This window comes from Cotesia glomerata, linkage group LG9, assembly GCF_020080835.1.
Source record: "Cotesia glomerata isolate CgM1 linkage group LG9, MPM_Cglom_v2.3, whole genome shotgun sequence".
Classification (NCBI taxonomy): Eukaryota; Metazoa; Arthropoda; class Insecta; order Hymenoptera; family Braconidae; genus Cotesia; species Cotesia glomerata.
Window position 1 is genome coordinate 12,333 of NC_058166.1, and position 18,434 is coordinate 30,766.

At 31.8% G+C, this 18,434-nt stretch overlaps 1 protein-coding gene across 1 annotated transcript; it reads left to right on the top strand.

Moving 5' to 3' along the window:
- Nucleotides 1-862: 862 nt before the first annotated feature.
- On the top strand, nt 863-18,072 carry LOC123271297 (tenascin-like). The gene is made up of 8 exons (XM_044737579.1): nt 863-1,063; nt 1,133-1,460; nt 12,691-12,939; nt 14,690-14,866; nt 14,931-15,176; nt 15,238-15,483; nt 15,534-15,779; nt 17,816-18,072. The coding sequence occupies exons 1-8, from the start codon at nt 956-958 to the stop codon at nt 18,070-18,072; spliced, it is 1,857 nt and encodes a 618-aa protein (XP_044593514.1). The 5' UTR covers nt 863-955.
- Nucleotides 18,073-18,434: the final 362 nt, after the last annotated feature.

The following is an 18,434-nucleotide window of genomic DNA, read 5'->3' on the forward strand; positions in this document are numbered from 1 at the left end:
ACCTACTGGAACTTTTTACAACTAACTAACTACTATAGAGTTCCTATAGCAAAAATTTTTTCTCCGTGTATTTTTTGAATTTTCAAACCGCAATAACTTTTGAATGAATCAACCAATTTGTACGCGGTTGGCTGCATTTGGCGCAGTTTTTTCAGCTTCATAACGAATTTTTAAGTTTGAATTGATACAATTAGGAAATTTGGAGTAATTCTGAACAAACACTTTTTTCGGTTTTCTTTCGTTCATGATATCTCTTGAATAAATTGATCGATTTTGACCGGCTTGACTCAAATTTTGACGGCTGTATCTCAAAAACCTTCGGTTCTACGATGATTAACTTCAGGACCAAAATAGTAGCCTAAAAATTTTCCTAGCAAAATTTTTTTCTCCGTGCGAGTTCAACTTGACACTAAAATCAACCTCGTCCACCGGACAGAATTTACCACAATAACTCAACAAAAATTGCCTACTTGACTCACTAAATTCCATATAAAATTTGTCCACCGGACGCTAACTTAATTAACAAAATTTTTTAATTACTAAATTTTTCTTACTTACTAAACAATTAAATTCTCAGATTTCCACACTCTCATAAATCGTAAAATTTACGCTTAGCACTAATTCAATACAAATTCTCGATCCTCCCTAATTAAATTCACTAACTAAACCGATTAATAAAATCCAGACCGTGGGAAGTTCTATTTTTCCTGTTACAGAATGATCAAAGCAATAAAATTTAATAACATTGAATAGTAAAACCGGATATAAGCGACGTCAACGATTTTAATATCACATTATCGATTAATGATGGAGTTATTAATAATTTATTTTACAATAAGTTTAATTATCAAGATAATCTCCATTTCAGACGGCTTTATTTAAGCCGTGGAAAGTTCCAGCTAGTTAGTATAAAAACTTATTGCAGTGTAAACTAAGGTAAGATTTTATTTTTAAAATGTTACATCAGATTGCTGTGATCTTCCTAACAGGAGTTGCATTGATTTTGGGCATCAATGCAGCACAAACCGATCCAACAACGAACTGCGTAGAATTTGGCGGAACGGTAAATATAACTCTTTGGCCACCCAAAGTGTGTTGACTTTTATCGTCAATACACTGATTTATTTTGCAGTGTGACCAGCATCGTAGTTGCTGCGGGGAAAACCTCAAGTGCGACCAGTCGATTACTTTCGGCAGATACGAGTGCAAAGAAAAAGCAAAACTGGGCGACTCGTGCCGAGAAACATTTCACTGCATTGACATTCTGCACTCCGTATGTTCGAAAAATGAGTGCGTGTGTAGACAAAACAACGTCAGAGTTAACGACTACGCCTGCGCCCCAATCTTGAATGGCTATTGTTGGAAAAACGAGACCTGCGCGACGGAGAATTCACTGTGCATTGATAATGAGTGTCAATGCAGAGACGAATTTGTAGCCGAGGCCAACGAGTGTTTACCAGGTGAGTCACACTTAACTTTCCGAGACACTACACTGAGAGACAGTTTTATTTAATAGTAATAAAAAAGTTTATTTGGACTTGAAAAAAAAAACTTAGTTAATATTTATAAAATTATATTTCATATAAATTAAATTTTATTAGTATTTAAGAAAATTTTTTTAAATACTACTAATATGTGTTTATTAAAATAACCACGAGCGTCGCTTTGGTTTGCTGTCATTAATACGCGTAGTTTGTACTTGTTCCAAAAGTTTCACGGTAAGCAAATAATCTTAAAAAAAAAATTAATATTGATCAATTTTATTTATTAAGATATATAAACATGTAAAAGTTAAATGTGCTTAATTACAATATATAATTCATGTTTCATAACATAACATAAATTTGTATTAATTATAATATAGTCAAATATATTTTCACAGTAATATCTTTTTAATAAATAATATTAAGATTTTTCAACAAGACATCCTAACCTAACCTATCCCTGGCGGATCTGAAATACCGTAGAATTACGGTATTATACGGTAAAAATACGGTCGATATACCGTATGGACACCGTAGATTACAGTAGAATTCTACTTGCACAGTAGAAATCGTAAAACACCGTAACGTACAGTAAAGAACGGTGAAAATACGGTATAGAACGGTAAAATTACGGTACAATTACAGTAGCGTACGGTGAAAATACGGTAGAATATATACTTCTGAACTTTCCGCACTACCGTAGTCCAATGGTAACCGACCGTCAAATATACCTTATTTTAGCGATAAGTTACCGTACAATTATGGTACTTTAGCGTACAAAAACAGTAATTTTTAACTTCCCGCTATGAAAATCGAAGATTTTCAAAAATCGGAAAGTTATTGTTTTCACCCCGTTTTGCAAAAATCGAGTTTTCATCAGATCTCGACGTTTGAAGGTCACAGGAAGCTTCCCTGACTATCCCCGCGAGGTTGTCACGGTGTCTGTATGTGTGTGTGTGTGTGTGTGTGTGTGTGTGTGTGTGTGTGTGTGTGTGTGTGTGTGTGAAAGTATGTGAACCGCTTATAACTTTTGAACGGATTGACCGATTTCATCGCGGTTAGTGCCATTCGAAAGGGTTTGACCAAACTTAGATTTTAAAAACTATTTGGACCGATTCAGATCAATAGATTTTGAGAAATCTTCAAAAAACTGAAAAAAAAATTTTTTTTAAATGTGGTTTTTTTGGAATAACTTTTAAACGGCTTGATGGTTCAATTCCAAAAACTAATCAGCTCTTAACCTCAAAAAACCACGTCGATCGCCACCAGTCCGGTCAAAATCAGTTGATTCGTTCGAGAGATATCGTGAACGAAAGAAAACCGAAAAAAGTGTTTTTTTCGGAATAACTCCGAAATTCCTAGCGCGATCAATTCAAAATTTGAGATTCTTTGTGAGGCTTGAAAAACTGCGTCAAATGCTGCCAACCGCGTGAAAATCGGTTTATTCATTCAAAAGTTATTGCGGTTTAAAAATTCAAAAAATAGTGTCATCACATCCCTATCAGACTTTTGAGCTCGAAGAGCTCAAAAGCATAGGAAAACAATCTCTTTGAGTTTGAAGAGCTCAAAATAACCCATAAATTGTATTTTTGAGCTCGAAGAGCTCAAAAACGTCATTGGTGCAATTTTAAGCGCCTAAGTATGGAATTAGAGGGAAGTTGCAGGGATGGCCTTCAGGGTCAACCGTTTTCCTAATTTTTTTACCGGATAATTATAGTATTTTACTAACAATTACGGTATTTTACCGTACAATCACGGTATCTTTCCGTACAATAACGGTAAATTACGGTACAATTGCGGTACTTTGCCGTACAATCTCCGTAATATACTGTATTACGGTAAATCACTGTAATTTCTGTAAAAAATTTAGACTTTATTGAAAAGATTATGAACGCGAAAGAATGATATGGGATTAGTTTATAATTTCAATTAATGTTTTAAACAGTAACGTTGTAAGACCTAGTTTCTGACACTCTAAATTTCTTGTGTTGTAATTTCTGACACTAACGTCGGCCTAGATTCTGACACTCATTTAGAAAAATTATTCATTATTGATTAGGTTTACATTATTTAATTAAAATAAAATAAAATTATTCAATAAAAGATAAATTAAACTTGTATTATAATTAAAATACTTTTTTTATGTTAAAAAAAAGTTTTTATGTTAATTTAACTCTACGATTATAAATAAAAGCATATTATTATAATATATTAAGTATAATAAATATAAATATTTAAATATTTCATTGAAACGTCAACAACCAAATAACCTCGATAATAGGTCAAAATTCGGGTGTCAATAACTGCGGCGTTCTTAAAAAAATTGACCTAGTTATTGACACCCACATTTTAATATATAAATGTCATTTAAAGTGATATATTATAATTAAAAACTAAATAATGTATAATAATGAAGTAATTTATATAGTTTTTATTATATTTTGATACTTTTATGATAAATAGTTGATTGATTGGATAGACGAACGCTCTTACGTATACTGCTTAGAATATAGCTTAAAAATGGCTTCCACAGTCACTCAAGACTTAAAGAATTTTTTTTATTAAGTTATTTTTTTTTAACGGTTGGAAATATAATTAATTAATTTTATTTTAAAAAAAAATTTATAAAACTATTTAATAAAATGTTTTTTTTTTTTTTAATTCAAAATAACGTTAGAAGTGTCAGTAACTGGGTCAGTGTCAATAACTGGGTCTTTTACCTTACTAAGAAAAATTTATTAGCATTTGATAAAATTTTATTAGTATTTAATAAAATCTATTAGTATTTAATAAAATTTTATTAGTATTTAATAAAACATATATTAGTATTCAAGAAAATTTTTATTAGTATTTAATTAAGGAAATTTGATTAATATTTAATAAATTTTTATTTGGGATTAGCTATATAAACGTTTTATTAAATAGTAATAAAATTTTATTACTATTAATAAAATTATTTCTCAGTGTTATGACCCAGATTTTACTTTTTGTATTTGAGTATTTTAGTTTATTTTTTATTAATTAGTTAAATATTAATAGAAATAATTATTGTTATTAGTGCGGCGATTATTGTTTAATTATTGTATTTATTTAGTTAATAATTTTATATTATTGTTACCGAAGGTATGATTAAATTAAGAAATTAAGCATGTGAGAAATTATTACGAAGCCGAGCGAATTAATTGTATTAGAAATTAAAAGACTGGGAAAATTATTCTAAGTTCCGAACAAGATTTAGTATGGAAAATCAACGAATGGATATATAATGAAAGAAATTGCGATTAAAATAATAAATAATTATTTTTGAATGCTAGTTCGAGGACACCGGACAGGTGTCTAAAATGACCTTTCCGGTTCGTTACAAGAGAGTTAGGGGAAAAATGATAAACGCCAAAATTTGGCTCGATAAGGTGAGCAATTCTTTCTCGGGATAATTACTCGGTTGAATACTCTTCACCAAGTAATTCGAGAGGATCCACAGATTCGGTAGAATCTGGCGCCAAGTTCCGTTCAAATCTGCTGTAAACGGAGCGCCAGACTACCGACTGTATTTACTGTAAGCAGAACGGTATTTTGAGGTTGCAAAATTTTATTTAATTCTACGGTACTTTTTTTTCTTAAATTGTATATTATAACAGTAATTCATACTTTATTTGACTGTTATTAATTAATTATATTCACTTATAACAATTAATCTACTTGAAATTATTAAATTTAATCAGCACAAACTATAGCAACGCAAAAATTTCGATCCTGACTTTTTTTTCGATGGGCAAAGTGATCTGCCACAGACTAAATAATTCGAGAATGCATAGTAATCCTTCATTAGATGGGAAACTACAGTTAAAAATAGATATTTCACAGCTTGCATCTACACCCGCCAGGGTGCGCTGGAATTATTTTTGTTATGTCCTTCTCCTGGTGGACAACGATGGAAATCTTGATTTAAATTTAAAGTTACCGACGTGGTCTTTGATTCGCCCGGGAATATTGAAATACTCAACTTTATCAACGGGAATTTATAGGATGAGGAAGATGATAATATGTGAATATAAATTAAATAAATTTTTGAACGGAATTAAGTTAACTAAATTGAAATATGTATTCAAAAGACTTTACACAAAATTAGAAACGAGGTGATAGGTCTGAGCTCGAATAATATTCTGATATTTCTCAAATATGTCTAAGTCCGACTCCTAGCACTAGAAGTGGCGGGGGCGACTCTCCCTACCATCCGAGTATTCCGCTGTACTGGCCTTTTGGCAACGTTGATTGGTCCCTCTCCTTCCTACTGGGTCCTAGCTGTACTCCTACTCAGGTACTCGTCCTTTCCGACCGTTGTTGAACTACCTGGGCTCGCTAGCAGAGTTGTCCGAAGTTTCATCATCTCTGGGAATATACCGGACTGAGTGGTTGAGCTAGACTCGTCATAAATGAGGGTCACTAGTCGGCTCAGACTATTTTCTCGCATTTTTTTATACAACATTTTATATTTCTTAAGAAATTAAAATATATTTTCTAATTTCTATAATTACTTAGGTCGAGAGCAATTAGGTAGTAAATTTATATATTAATGGCTTAATCCTCTTTACTATCTTATTATTCCTAGTCTATTGTGATAAATTTTCAGAGAGTAAAAATACATTTTAACAATAACCTTTTTTACTAATGGCTACACGGAGAGAAAAATATAGGAATTTTTCCAAATCATTATGGGAATGGTTCCTATGATAAAATTATCATTATAGGAATCAATCCTATATTGATTATGGGAACTATACCCATAATATATTGGAATGGTTCCTATACAATAATGGAATAGCTCCAATATATTATGGGAAATATTCCTATAATTATGGTAATCATTCCTATAGTATTATAGGAATAATTCCCATAATTATGGGAATGGTTCCCATAATTATAGGAATGGTCCCTATACTATTGTAGGAGTGATTACCATAATTATAGGAATAATTCCTATAATTATAGGAATAATTCCCATAATATTATGGCAATGACGCAGATGATAGGAAAATGGTTGTTTTCATGAAAATAAATAAATAATAACTTCAAATATATAAAGTAATTAATATATATTTTTTTGTTGAAAATTAATATTTTACGAGAGTAGAAAAATTTTTTTTTTACGATGTTACTTCACGTATGTTTTTAATCTTAAATTGCTTATTTTAACTCAGTTAAAATAGTGTTTATTAATCTAGAAAAATAATGTAACAAGTCTAAAATTTTTCTAGGAAAAGGAGGATTTTCTTACTATACAATTACAGGAAAAAAATAGATGTGAAAGGTCATTGTTTTTTTTACAATTCCATTTTATTTTCGAAACAAAATATTTATTTACAGTATTTAAAACTAATTAAATCCATCGTTTAGGTACATAACTTTTATTATTTATATAAACAATGTTACTTATTTTACATATTTCAAACGTTGTTATTGGAAGACAAGTAAAATTGTTTGAATTAGTAAGTATTTCAAATGCTTCAAAGTGGTTATCAAATTCACAAATAACTTGAGTTGTAATGATAAATAGTTGATTGATATTATCTTTAATTATTAACTCAACAATGTAAAATTTAGGACCATTTTCTGAAGGCATCACCAATACAGATGTTTCACTAATCTTATGATTGCCTATCCAATCTACATAGTTGACAACAGTAAAGTTACTTGGACATGTTGGAAGGCTCAAACGGAACGCATGAAATTTTTTATGATTTTTCAACAAACTATTATCAATAGATCCAACTGTATAAAATGAATTTTCGTCATTTTCATACGATAAATAATAATTCAGTTTGAGTCGACTTTTTACGGCAATACTATGATTAATATTAATTCTACTTAAACAAACGCGAGCATATTTTCTAGCAGATTGATGTTTATTTTCGAAGTTCATAGAACATAAATTCCACGGTGGACCCATAGAACCATACATTCTCCGATAGTGCAAAAGGATATGGAATTTGAAGCTTAGTGGATGATTTGGAAATAATTCACAAAATAATATTAAAAATTCTGATATTATACTTTCTAAGAAAAATTCTGTACCACGGGCACAACTTTTAGACGTAGTGATATTGTTATTGTTATAGGTCCCTGTTATAGGGATATAGATATTGTTATACTTTAGGTTATTGTTATGGTATAGATTGTGGATCAAAACAAAACATTGACATATAAATCGAGTAGTCTGCCATCTATTGATAAGTACGAGTATGACGAAATCAAATTGTTGTGATGAGCTGCCTACGAGCATGCGCATTAAACCGCGGAAACATTTGAATATTTGAAATTCCAAAACCATTGAAATATGAAAAAAAATTAACTACTACCACTGATTAATTATTATTATTATTATTATTATTGTAATTATTATACTTAAAATAACGATCGACATTACTACTGATGAATTTTTGGTCGTATTTGAATTATTAGAGAATCAATAAATTGAAAAGAATATTTTTAGTTAATTATAATTAATTACTTATCTTAGTATTCAATATGGAAATAAGTCAAATAATTAATAAAACATGTTATTGCGAGTGAAATAACATTGAATTTGGACATCACAAGAACTCAATTATGTTGTTGTAGGTTAGGAAAATAATTTTCGTACTATTGGATTAAAAAAATTTACTTAAATATTATAGGAACCGTTACTATAATATTATGGGAATAGTTCCCATAATTATAGGAACAGTTCCTATATATTATAGGAATAGTTCCCATAATTATAGGAATAGTTCCTATAATTATAGGAACAGTTCCAATATCATTATGAGAACTATTCCCATAATTATGGGAACCATTCCTATAATTATAGGAATTATTCCCATACTGAAGTGCCCATAAATGTGGGTATCGTTCCCATAATTATTGGAACCATTCCTATAATCATAGTAACAGTTCCCAAAAATTATGGGTATCATTCCCATAATCCAAGTAATAGTTCCTAGAATCCTATAGGAAAACATTTCATTAAAATTATAGGAAAAATTCCCATATTTTTCTCTCCGTGTAAAACTCTAGACTTAGTTTGTGGGGTTTTCCCAAAATTTTCTTATAATTATAAATAGATCTAATGTTAAATTTAGCGCTATCAAAGGGGTATCGTCAGTGCTCGCGAGGCGGCGCCAGTCGCGATTCAGCTAAACCGTGATATGGTAGTTTTCCAATTACGAGAGCACAGTGCGACTCATTGCCGCACGGTGCCGCATTAGCACATGTTTAATTGAAACAGATTAGTTAAGAAATGCAGCAGTAGATTGCGTTGGTATTGCTTCAAGTTTTGAACAAAAATTCGAAAGTTTGGCAATCTAAAAATCTAAATATTTGTTTACCTGTATATTTAAATCTTTAAAATCTTTGGAAACATCCATGTTAAGCGGCTAATTCAAAACCCTCAATCACATCATGACAATGCTTACAAATATAAAAATCTAAAAAACGATTTCATTTTATAAAGATAGATAGATAGATAGATAAATAAGTTTTATTTGATCTTGGAGTCAAGACTCCCTCAAGACCATCAATTTTACATAATTTTAACATTTAGTGTACATTAAATACAGTGCTTAAAGTGGGGAAAAATATAATAGCAAACATATTATATATTTTTCAGACAATAGTTAATAGTTAATAGCCAATGATAAATAATTAATTAAATTCAGAGTTAATTATGTATAGAGCTAAATGCTGCAATAATCAATACAATATTATCAGTTTTATTATTTTGTTAATTTCTAATCTCAGTATAGTAATTAAAGCACGCATTGCGAAATTCTTCAAAATTGGTTATCGTAGTAATATTTGCTGGCAAAGAATTCCAGACACGTATGCCATGAATAAGAAATGAACGCTCATACATACAACAATTTGATCTAGGTAATCTAAGAATATCATTTCTTACATCTCCTCTCCGCAATGCAACTGGCAAAAACTCTAGTTTATACCTAAATAATTGCTGATAATTTAGCACAATTTCTTTATAAAAAAGACAAGCTATAAAATAATCTCTCCTGATATCAAGTTTTAACCACCCTAATCTTGCATAATATGGCGTGACATGCTCCAGCCTAGATACTTTAAAAATATATCTAACACAAGAGTTCATTTTACGCTGTATTTTGATTTGTAGTTTTTTCGAAATATTTGTGTAGGCAGCACAACAGTAATCAAATATCGGAAAGATCAAAGTAGTTACAAGTTTTATTCTCAGCTGTTCATTAAAGATTTCATTATTAATTTTTAACTGAGCAAGGACCCTCATTGTACGACAGCATTTACTAACTACTTGATTTTCCCATGACAGAGTATCGTCGATCATCACACCTAAATATTTTATAACCCTTTCGTATTGAATGACACAATCATTGACAACAATATTATTCGCATATTTACATTCATTACAATTTATTTTCACTCTACTACCAAATATGGAAGCTTTTGTTTTCGTAGCATTTAACTTTAAACAATTCAATTTACACCACGTTTCGATCTTTTTTACTTCATTATTTAGGATAGCAACATACTCATTAACTTGAGAAACATGACAGGAAGTATAAATGACTAAATCATCAGCATAAAGCAGATGTTGACAGTTGAGCTGATTTGTGAGATCAGTAACATATATTGAAAATAGTAAAGGGCCAAGTACACTGCCCTGAGGCACGCCATTTACTACTTCTCTCAAAGATGATGTTTTACCATCTACTACTACTGATTGCTTTCTATCAGTCAAATAAGATCTAATCCAATTAATTGTTTTATCTGAGAAATTCATTTGCAATAATTTATATAACAATCTTTTATGATTAACAGAGTCAAATGCCTTGCTAAGATCAAAGAAAATTGCTATTGTTACTTTAGACTCATTAATTGCAAAACGAATATCATCACACAACTTTATAACTGCCGTCTGTGTATTTAATCCTATTTTAAAAGCCATTTGATAATCATCCATATAATTGTTATCATAAAATAATAAAAAGAATATAAATTCGTTTAAGTTAGTCATCCATAATTAAATATTAGAAATGAAAATATAATAGTTAAATATAATTTGTTTTATTGTATATATTTGATTTTATTGCAATAATAATTATTTATCAATAATAATAAAATACACTTACAACTGTCAAAAATAATAAAATTTGATAGATAATAAGATAAACGTTTATTATACCAACTCAATACAAAAAAATACTTTTAATTTTATGTAGACTCGTTGGTAACTCTTACGCATCACATCCGCGAGCAAAGGTTTTTTGAGTGTCCAACTGTGTAAAGCGTTGCTGTTATTGGAACACTCAAAGCTGCGCACAATGCCGCATTGTGCACTCTAGTGCTGTAATTGGAAAACTACCGATATCACATTTTTACATAAACTGTAGTTTCAAGGGGATAGTTTGCTATAAAAAATGCAACCAACGCGAGATTTAATTAAGTTGGTACCAATTGTAAATTTTTATTATAATTACAAAAAATACTAAAATTCGAACAAAAACAGTTTCACTGTAAAAAAAAAATCGCGCCAAGTCCACGTTCATAAGACTATTAAGAAAAAAAAAATTTGTTTTTTTCTTTACAAAAATATATAAAATAAAAAAATTAAAAAATCCAAGTAACCGATATGATTGTTTATGATTTTCGGAAATTAAAAAAAATTTTGTTATAAATTTAAAAATTAAGAAAAAAATTTTGGAACGTACTTGGTGTGCGTCATTGTGTATTTCAATTTTTTTAAATTTTGCAACCGCGCACACTAAATACGTTCCAAACTTTTTTTCTAATTTTTAAATTTGTAACAAAATTTTTTTTAATTTCCAAAAATCATAAACAATCATATCGGTTACTTGGATTTTTAAATTTTTTTATTTTATATATTTTTGTAAAGAAAAAAACAAATTTTTTTTTTCTTAATAGTCTTATGAACGTGGACTTGGCGCGATTTTTTTTTACAGTGAAACTGTTTTTGTTCGGATGATACTCTACCTGGAGTCTGACCAAGGCCCAGGTAAGTATCGTGAACCGACCGGATGAAATCTGAGCAAGGCCTCGTGACGTTGTCAAAATAATTTGGCAACGCAGGTAAGCTCAAAGATTCGGGGACTAGGATAGACAGAAGAACGAACGAACGAGACTCTTGTAAGGGGGGATAGGTGTTATGGCTCAAACAGGTCTTACGGCTGCACCTCCCCGCATGGGCCCCGCTGGTAACTGGTCGGGTTGTTATTATATTACCGATCAGGCTAACGCAGTCGTTGAATGGGTTGATACAGTTAACTAAGTACGAGGACAGATTGACATTAAAATCAACTCAATTCACATCTGTCCTATGATAGCGTAAATGCTTGAGGACAGGGTTTTTCCTTGCCGGCAAACTTGGCTGTGTATTTCCTATGTGAGGGTAGGATAGATATACGTGCGTGTATAGCTCTTTTGAGCCCAGGAAACGGCCTCTTCGGAGGTAGGCGAAAGCCTCACCATATATTCTTCGACCGGATGAAAGTGCTTCTCCCCGTGCCGAAGCCTTAGCTGAGGTACGGTAGGTGATCATAATCGTGTAGGTGGGATCGAGCTGGAGACTATCCTCTCGATCCTTGGGGACGGCGATTAGGAGGTCGAGGAAGTCGGCTAGATACCTCGACTTCGGGGACCTGGGTGGCAGGTCCGCGGGAGAAGGGAGTTGGAGACTATCCTCTCGTTTCTCCGGGGGAATCCCGAGTAGGAAATTGACCCACTAGCACCGCGAACTGGAGAACGCGATTTTTTTTTCTTTTTTTTTTTTGAGTTTGAACCGCGAATACCGTCGTGTATGTTTGGATAGAAAGTTTCTATCGTATTAGTGTATATTGCTTATATTGTTTCTTGATTTTGAACCGCGTTAATGATTTTGAACCGCCAATATGTGTGAAAAGAGTGTTCTAATGTATTGTTTATATTGTTTAATTTGCTTATATTGTTTATATCGTTTATTAATATGATCAGGCCAATAAAGAGGTTTCCTTTTTTTTGATTTATTTAAGATGACGTGTTTTGTTTATATTTTGTTATTGATAATGTGATCCCCGTTTATGACCCTGGACTCCGGCGAGCAAATTTCGAGCCGGGGACAAATTAGATATTTATATTTTTGAAAACGTGGACGTTACAGTGTCGAGTCATTAATCTGTGCTTGCAGATGTAATTGGATCGAAATGCAGTGACGATGCAACGTGCGCAAGTGTCAAATTTGCAGCGTGCTCGGAGAGAAAAGTTTGCGCTTGTTCAAGCAACACGATTGCGATAAGTAGCAGATTGTGCTCAGTGGCTCTAGAAGAAACCTGCGATTCTGATCGAGATTGTGACGTCGCTCATTCTTGGTGTCATAACAATAAGTGCCAATGCAAGGATCAATATGCTGCCTACTCTAAAATCAAATGTATTCTCCGTAAGTTTGATTTTTTCAATCTTATAAGTGCATTAATACGGGGACCAAAACATCTCATAGGAGATATAACAAATTTTGTATTTCAGAATTATTAAAACGTAATTATAAAAATCATTTTACACTTTTTGTGATTACCAAAAAAAAATTTTTTTTCAAAGAAAAAATTTTTATATATGTTAATTATATATAAGCATATATAATTATATATACTTATATATAATTATATATAGGACAATATATAATCTTTTATGGCTGTATATTGCTCCAATATAGTCATATATAACTATATATAACCTCATGTACAATTCCATATATAATCATGTATGATTATATATAATTATATAGAATTCTATATGATTATATACAATTCTATATAATTATACAGAGTGTCCCAGAAGTAACGGACGCCATTGTAGCATCTGATAAACAAAATAATTCTGAGACGAAAAGTCCTTAGACATTTTTTAATCAGACGCATAGATAATTAATTATTAATTAAAATAACGTCCTTTTATGCGTTAGAGAGAGAGAGCACTAGTGTCAAGTTAAGTGCGTTCCAACGAAGATGCTTGCACGTGTGAATGTGTAAGTAAATATATGTGACTACGTTAGCTATAGAAACTAGTTAGTCATACAGTTAGTTGTGTCTTTATTTGGCACATATTTTACTGGACACTGGCGCTCTCTCTCTAACAAATAAAGAGACGTTATTTTTAATTAATAATTAATTATTTATGCGGTTAATTGAAAAATGGCTAAGGACTTTTCGTCTCAGAATTATTTTTTTCATCAGATGCTACAATGGCGTCCGTGACTTTTGGGACACCCTGTATATGTGATTCCATATATTGCACGCCTCATAGCGCGAAGCGCGTGAGGTTGTGCTTTATACTCGACTCGTCAAGGTCAAGCAATTTTATGATCTTTAAATGTCTCTATCACAACCATATTACACTTATACAATAATATAAGTAGATGTACACGGAGAAATCACTTAAATCAAACCATCTTTTACTTTCTAAAATCATTTCATGTAGCTATTTTGAAAAAAAAAAAAAAAACGTTTCGAAAAAAATTTTACGTGGACGTCCGGATGTCACCCCATTTTGGATGTACCAATGATTACTCCCGAACAAATTGATATTTCAAGACCGGACTTTTTTTATTAGTTTACGAATGCGATGAACTGGGTCCGTATTTCATATCAGTAGCCTAGTTTACGTATTTTTTTTTTTAAATTGAATTTTTATTAAAATTTATTACGATATAACCGTACAAAGACAAACGAATTTTTCTTATTTGTCACGTGAAAACTATGGCGCCACTTGATAAAGCTAGATTTTTTTAGACTGCGTACGCATATAACAAGAAAAAAGGGCGCTGATATTTAAAAAAAAAAAAAGTACTCTGTAAGAAATTACTTAATTATAATTTTCTTTTTTTTTATTAGTTACACAATTTATTTTTTCTTAAAAAATGAATGAGCGTTATGAGGCGTGCACTTTTGGATTTTCCAAACTTAAATCATATATGATTATATACGGTTATATATGATTATATAGAAAAATTTTTTCTCTGGTAATCATATATAATTTTATATAACCTTTTTAACCCGGGTAAAACCAATGTTGCATTGATCTAAAGCGTTAATGCAGTAAATAAAAGTAGCATTTTCTTTTTCCTGCTTTAGCTTACTTCGGAATGTCGTGTGAGAACTCAGCTAACTGCAATACCCACTTAATTGATTCAGTTTGCATTGATAATAGATGTACATGCAAAGATAATTACAAACAGGAGGAAAATGTCTGCTTACCGATCAAGCAGTGTAAAGGAGAAGAAGAGTGCCAAGAAATTAATGGTGTCTGCATTGCCGGTCTATGCCAATGCAGGGACGATAGCGTGATGCGGAACTCGAAATGCCTGCCGAGTAAGAACTTTAATAATAAACTTTTAACAATTTTGTAGAATTTTAACTAACATTGTCAATGCAGAACAATTGGAGCAACGATGTAGTGAGGATTCAGACTGCTCGGAAATAAAATTCGCAGTGTGTTTAGAAAATCAATGCACTTGTACAAACGGATTCTTCGCTGTCAATGCAACAGCCTGTGAAATAGGTCTTGGTGGAAGCTGCAGTGTCAATGAAGATTGTGCGATCGAACTCTCTCATTGTTTTGGAAAAATGTGTCAATGCAATGCCGGCTACATACAGACTTCCGAGAATCAATGCAATGCAAGTAAGTAACAATAATTTTATCCGATCAACAAAATTATCATCTTAATTAAAAATAATTTCAGCGGATCTAGGGAAAACTTGTTTTCACGAAAGCGGTTGCAATCTGATAAAAAACGCGTATTGCTTTGAGAGTCAATGCCGTTGCAAGGACAACTATATTGAATTAAATGCATTCATATGCGCTCCGTTGCTCAACACCACCTGCTCTGATGACCTGAAGTGCGTTCCCCAGAACTCGGTCTGCATTGATCATAAGTGTCAATGCAAGAGCAGTTACTTCCCGATATCCAACAATGAGTGTGTCTCAAGTAAGTCTCAGATGTCAGCTGAGATTTTTTGCTAATCTGCTTGCTTTTAGGGTCCCTGGAACGGCAATGCAGAACTGAAAGAGACTGCAATGACATCCCCTACGCCAAGTGTTCTGAAACTGAAAAATGTATCTGCCATGAGGATTATGTGAGGACTGGCCTAACAACTTGTTCGCCAACTTTGGGAGCTAGCTGCAAAAACAACAGGGAGTGTGTCACTGTCAATGCAGAGTGTTCCAGGAACCGATGTCGCTGTTCCGCTGGATACACGGAGCGCTTCTATCACTGCCATCCTGGTAAGTTCCTGAGAATGACCAAGATTGTGCATCCCCGGGAAAAAAAGATTAGATCTGTTCTGATCAAATTTGATCTGAGCAGATCAGATTTGATCTAAATTTAGATCTAAGTATATATGGACTGATCTAATTTGATCTGCTTAGATCAAACCAGATCAAGTTTGATCAAAATGAAATTAAAAAGTTGATATGAATAGATCTGTTCTGATCAAACTAAATCCACTCTGATCAAATTAGATCAGTCCAGATCAAGTTTGATCAAAATTAAATTAAAAAGTAGATATGAATAGATCTGTTCTGATCAAACTAGATCCGGTCAAATCAAATTAGACCAATCCAGATCAAGTTTGATCGAAATTAAATTAAAAATTAGATATAAATAGATCTGATTTTATCTATGCAGATCTAATTTAATTCGATTATTACGCGGGAAAAAAAGTTTAGATATGATCAGATCAAGTTAGATCAAATTAGATCAAGCTTGATGAATATATGTAATCATAAAGGTGATATAGATAGATCTAATTAGATCTGCTCTGATCAGAGTAGATCTACTTAGGTACGACTTTTTATACTTTATGTTCTAATAAATAGCTCTGACAAATGCACTAATTTTGATCACATTTTTTTATTTAATACAAATTATGACCGGATGTTATTGTTTCAATAGAAACTTTGAATATTATTCTTTACAATCACGGGCATGAAACCTGGTGTTAAGTAATTAATTTATTTGTAATTAATCATCAAAATTGTTGAAGATCAAGAATTTTCAATTTTCAAAAATTTATAACTCAGAACCCGGGAAAAAAAGTTTAGAACTGCTCTGATCAAATCAGATCAAATTCATCAGATCTGAGCAGATCTCCATTTTGGCCAGATCTGTCCAGATCAAATTTGATCTGATTAGATCAAATCTGATCTGTTCAGAAATGATTCGATTGAAACAGAATCAGTGAGTCGGTGAGTCGGTGTACAAAATATGATTACTTTATGTATTTTGACCCACTGAAACCGAATATCACAGTCATTTTTGCGAAATCCCGGGCTATTTATTGTTTATAGCCATTTGTTTAAACAATTATTTGAGAAATAATTTTTTTTGAGATCGAATTTTTTTTTTCAATATTTTAGGTAATTTTAAGATGAAAATTACTCTTATAAAATTTGCCGTAAGTTGATAGTTTCTGAGTTATAAATTTTTGAAAATTGAAAATTCTTGATCTTCAACAATTTTAATGATTAATTACAAATAAATAAATTACTTAACACCAGGTTTCATGCACGTGATTGTAAAGAAGAATACTCAAAGTTTCTATTGAAACAATAACATCCGGTTATAATTTGTATTAAATAAAAAAAAACGTGATCAAAGTTAGTGCATTTGTGAGAGCTATTTATTAGAACATAAAGTATAAAAAATCGTACCTAAGTAGATCTACTCTGATCAGAGCAGATCTAATTAGATCTATCCATATCACCTTTATGATTACATATATTCATCAAGCTTGATCTACTTTGATCTAACTTGATCTGATCATATCTAAACTTTTTTTCCCGCGTAATAATCGAATTAAATTAGATCTGCATAGATAAAATCAGATCTATTTATATCTAATTTTTAATTTAATTTTGATCAAACTTGATCTGGATTGGTCTAATTTGATCTGACCGGATCTAGTTTGATCAGAACAGATCTATTCATATCTGCTTTTTAATTTCATTTTGATCAAACTTGATCTGGACTGATCTAATTCGATCAAAGTGGATGTAGTTTGATCAGAACAGATCTATTCATATCTATTTTTCAATTTAATTTTGATCAAACTTTATCTGGTTTGATCTAAGCAGATCAAATTAGATCTGTCCATATCTTCTTAGATCTAAATTTAGATCAAATCTGATCTGCTCAGATCAAATTTGATCAGAGCAGATCTAAATTTTTTTTCCCGGGGTAGAATTCTACCTCGCCTGGTTTAGCGAATGACAATTCCCGTTTGTTGGAAATTGATAATTTTCTGGACGAATTCTTGCAGTGTTCTTAGGTCAGAAGTGTGACTTTGACGAAAATTGTAATAAAATTACAAACGCCGAGTGTTTTCAAGAAAAATGTCAATGCAAACCAGGGTACACAAAGTTCGACCACCATGTGTGCTTGCCGCTGACTGACGAGAACTGCACGGAACACAAAGAGTGTGCTGTCTACAATTCAAACTGTGTTAACAATAAGTGTAAATGCTTGGAGACCTTCGTTCCGCAGACCCAGTCTAAATGTGTAGCGAGTAAGTATTAAAATTTCACGGTTACAGCTATTGCATTGTCACTTTTTATTGATACTTTCAGCTAGCATCGACGTTACTTGTTACAGTATAAACGATTGTCATGCAATAAATACGCATTGTTCAAGGTTTAATCTCTGCACTTGTAATCGAAACTACATTTCGATGGGCAATACATGTGTTGAAATCCTAGGGGGTCACTGTCAGTACAGCGTAAACTGCGTAACTCCTAATTCTGAGTGCATTGACAATAAGTGCCAATGCAAACCTAATTTTATTCGAGGGCCTTACAATGAGTGTTTATCAAGTTAGTATGCAATTTATCCTATTCATTCTTAAGGCAAGTAAAAATTGTGTCCTACATTGACGCTCAGTA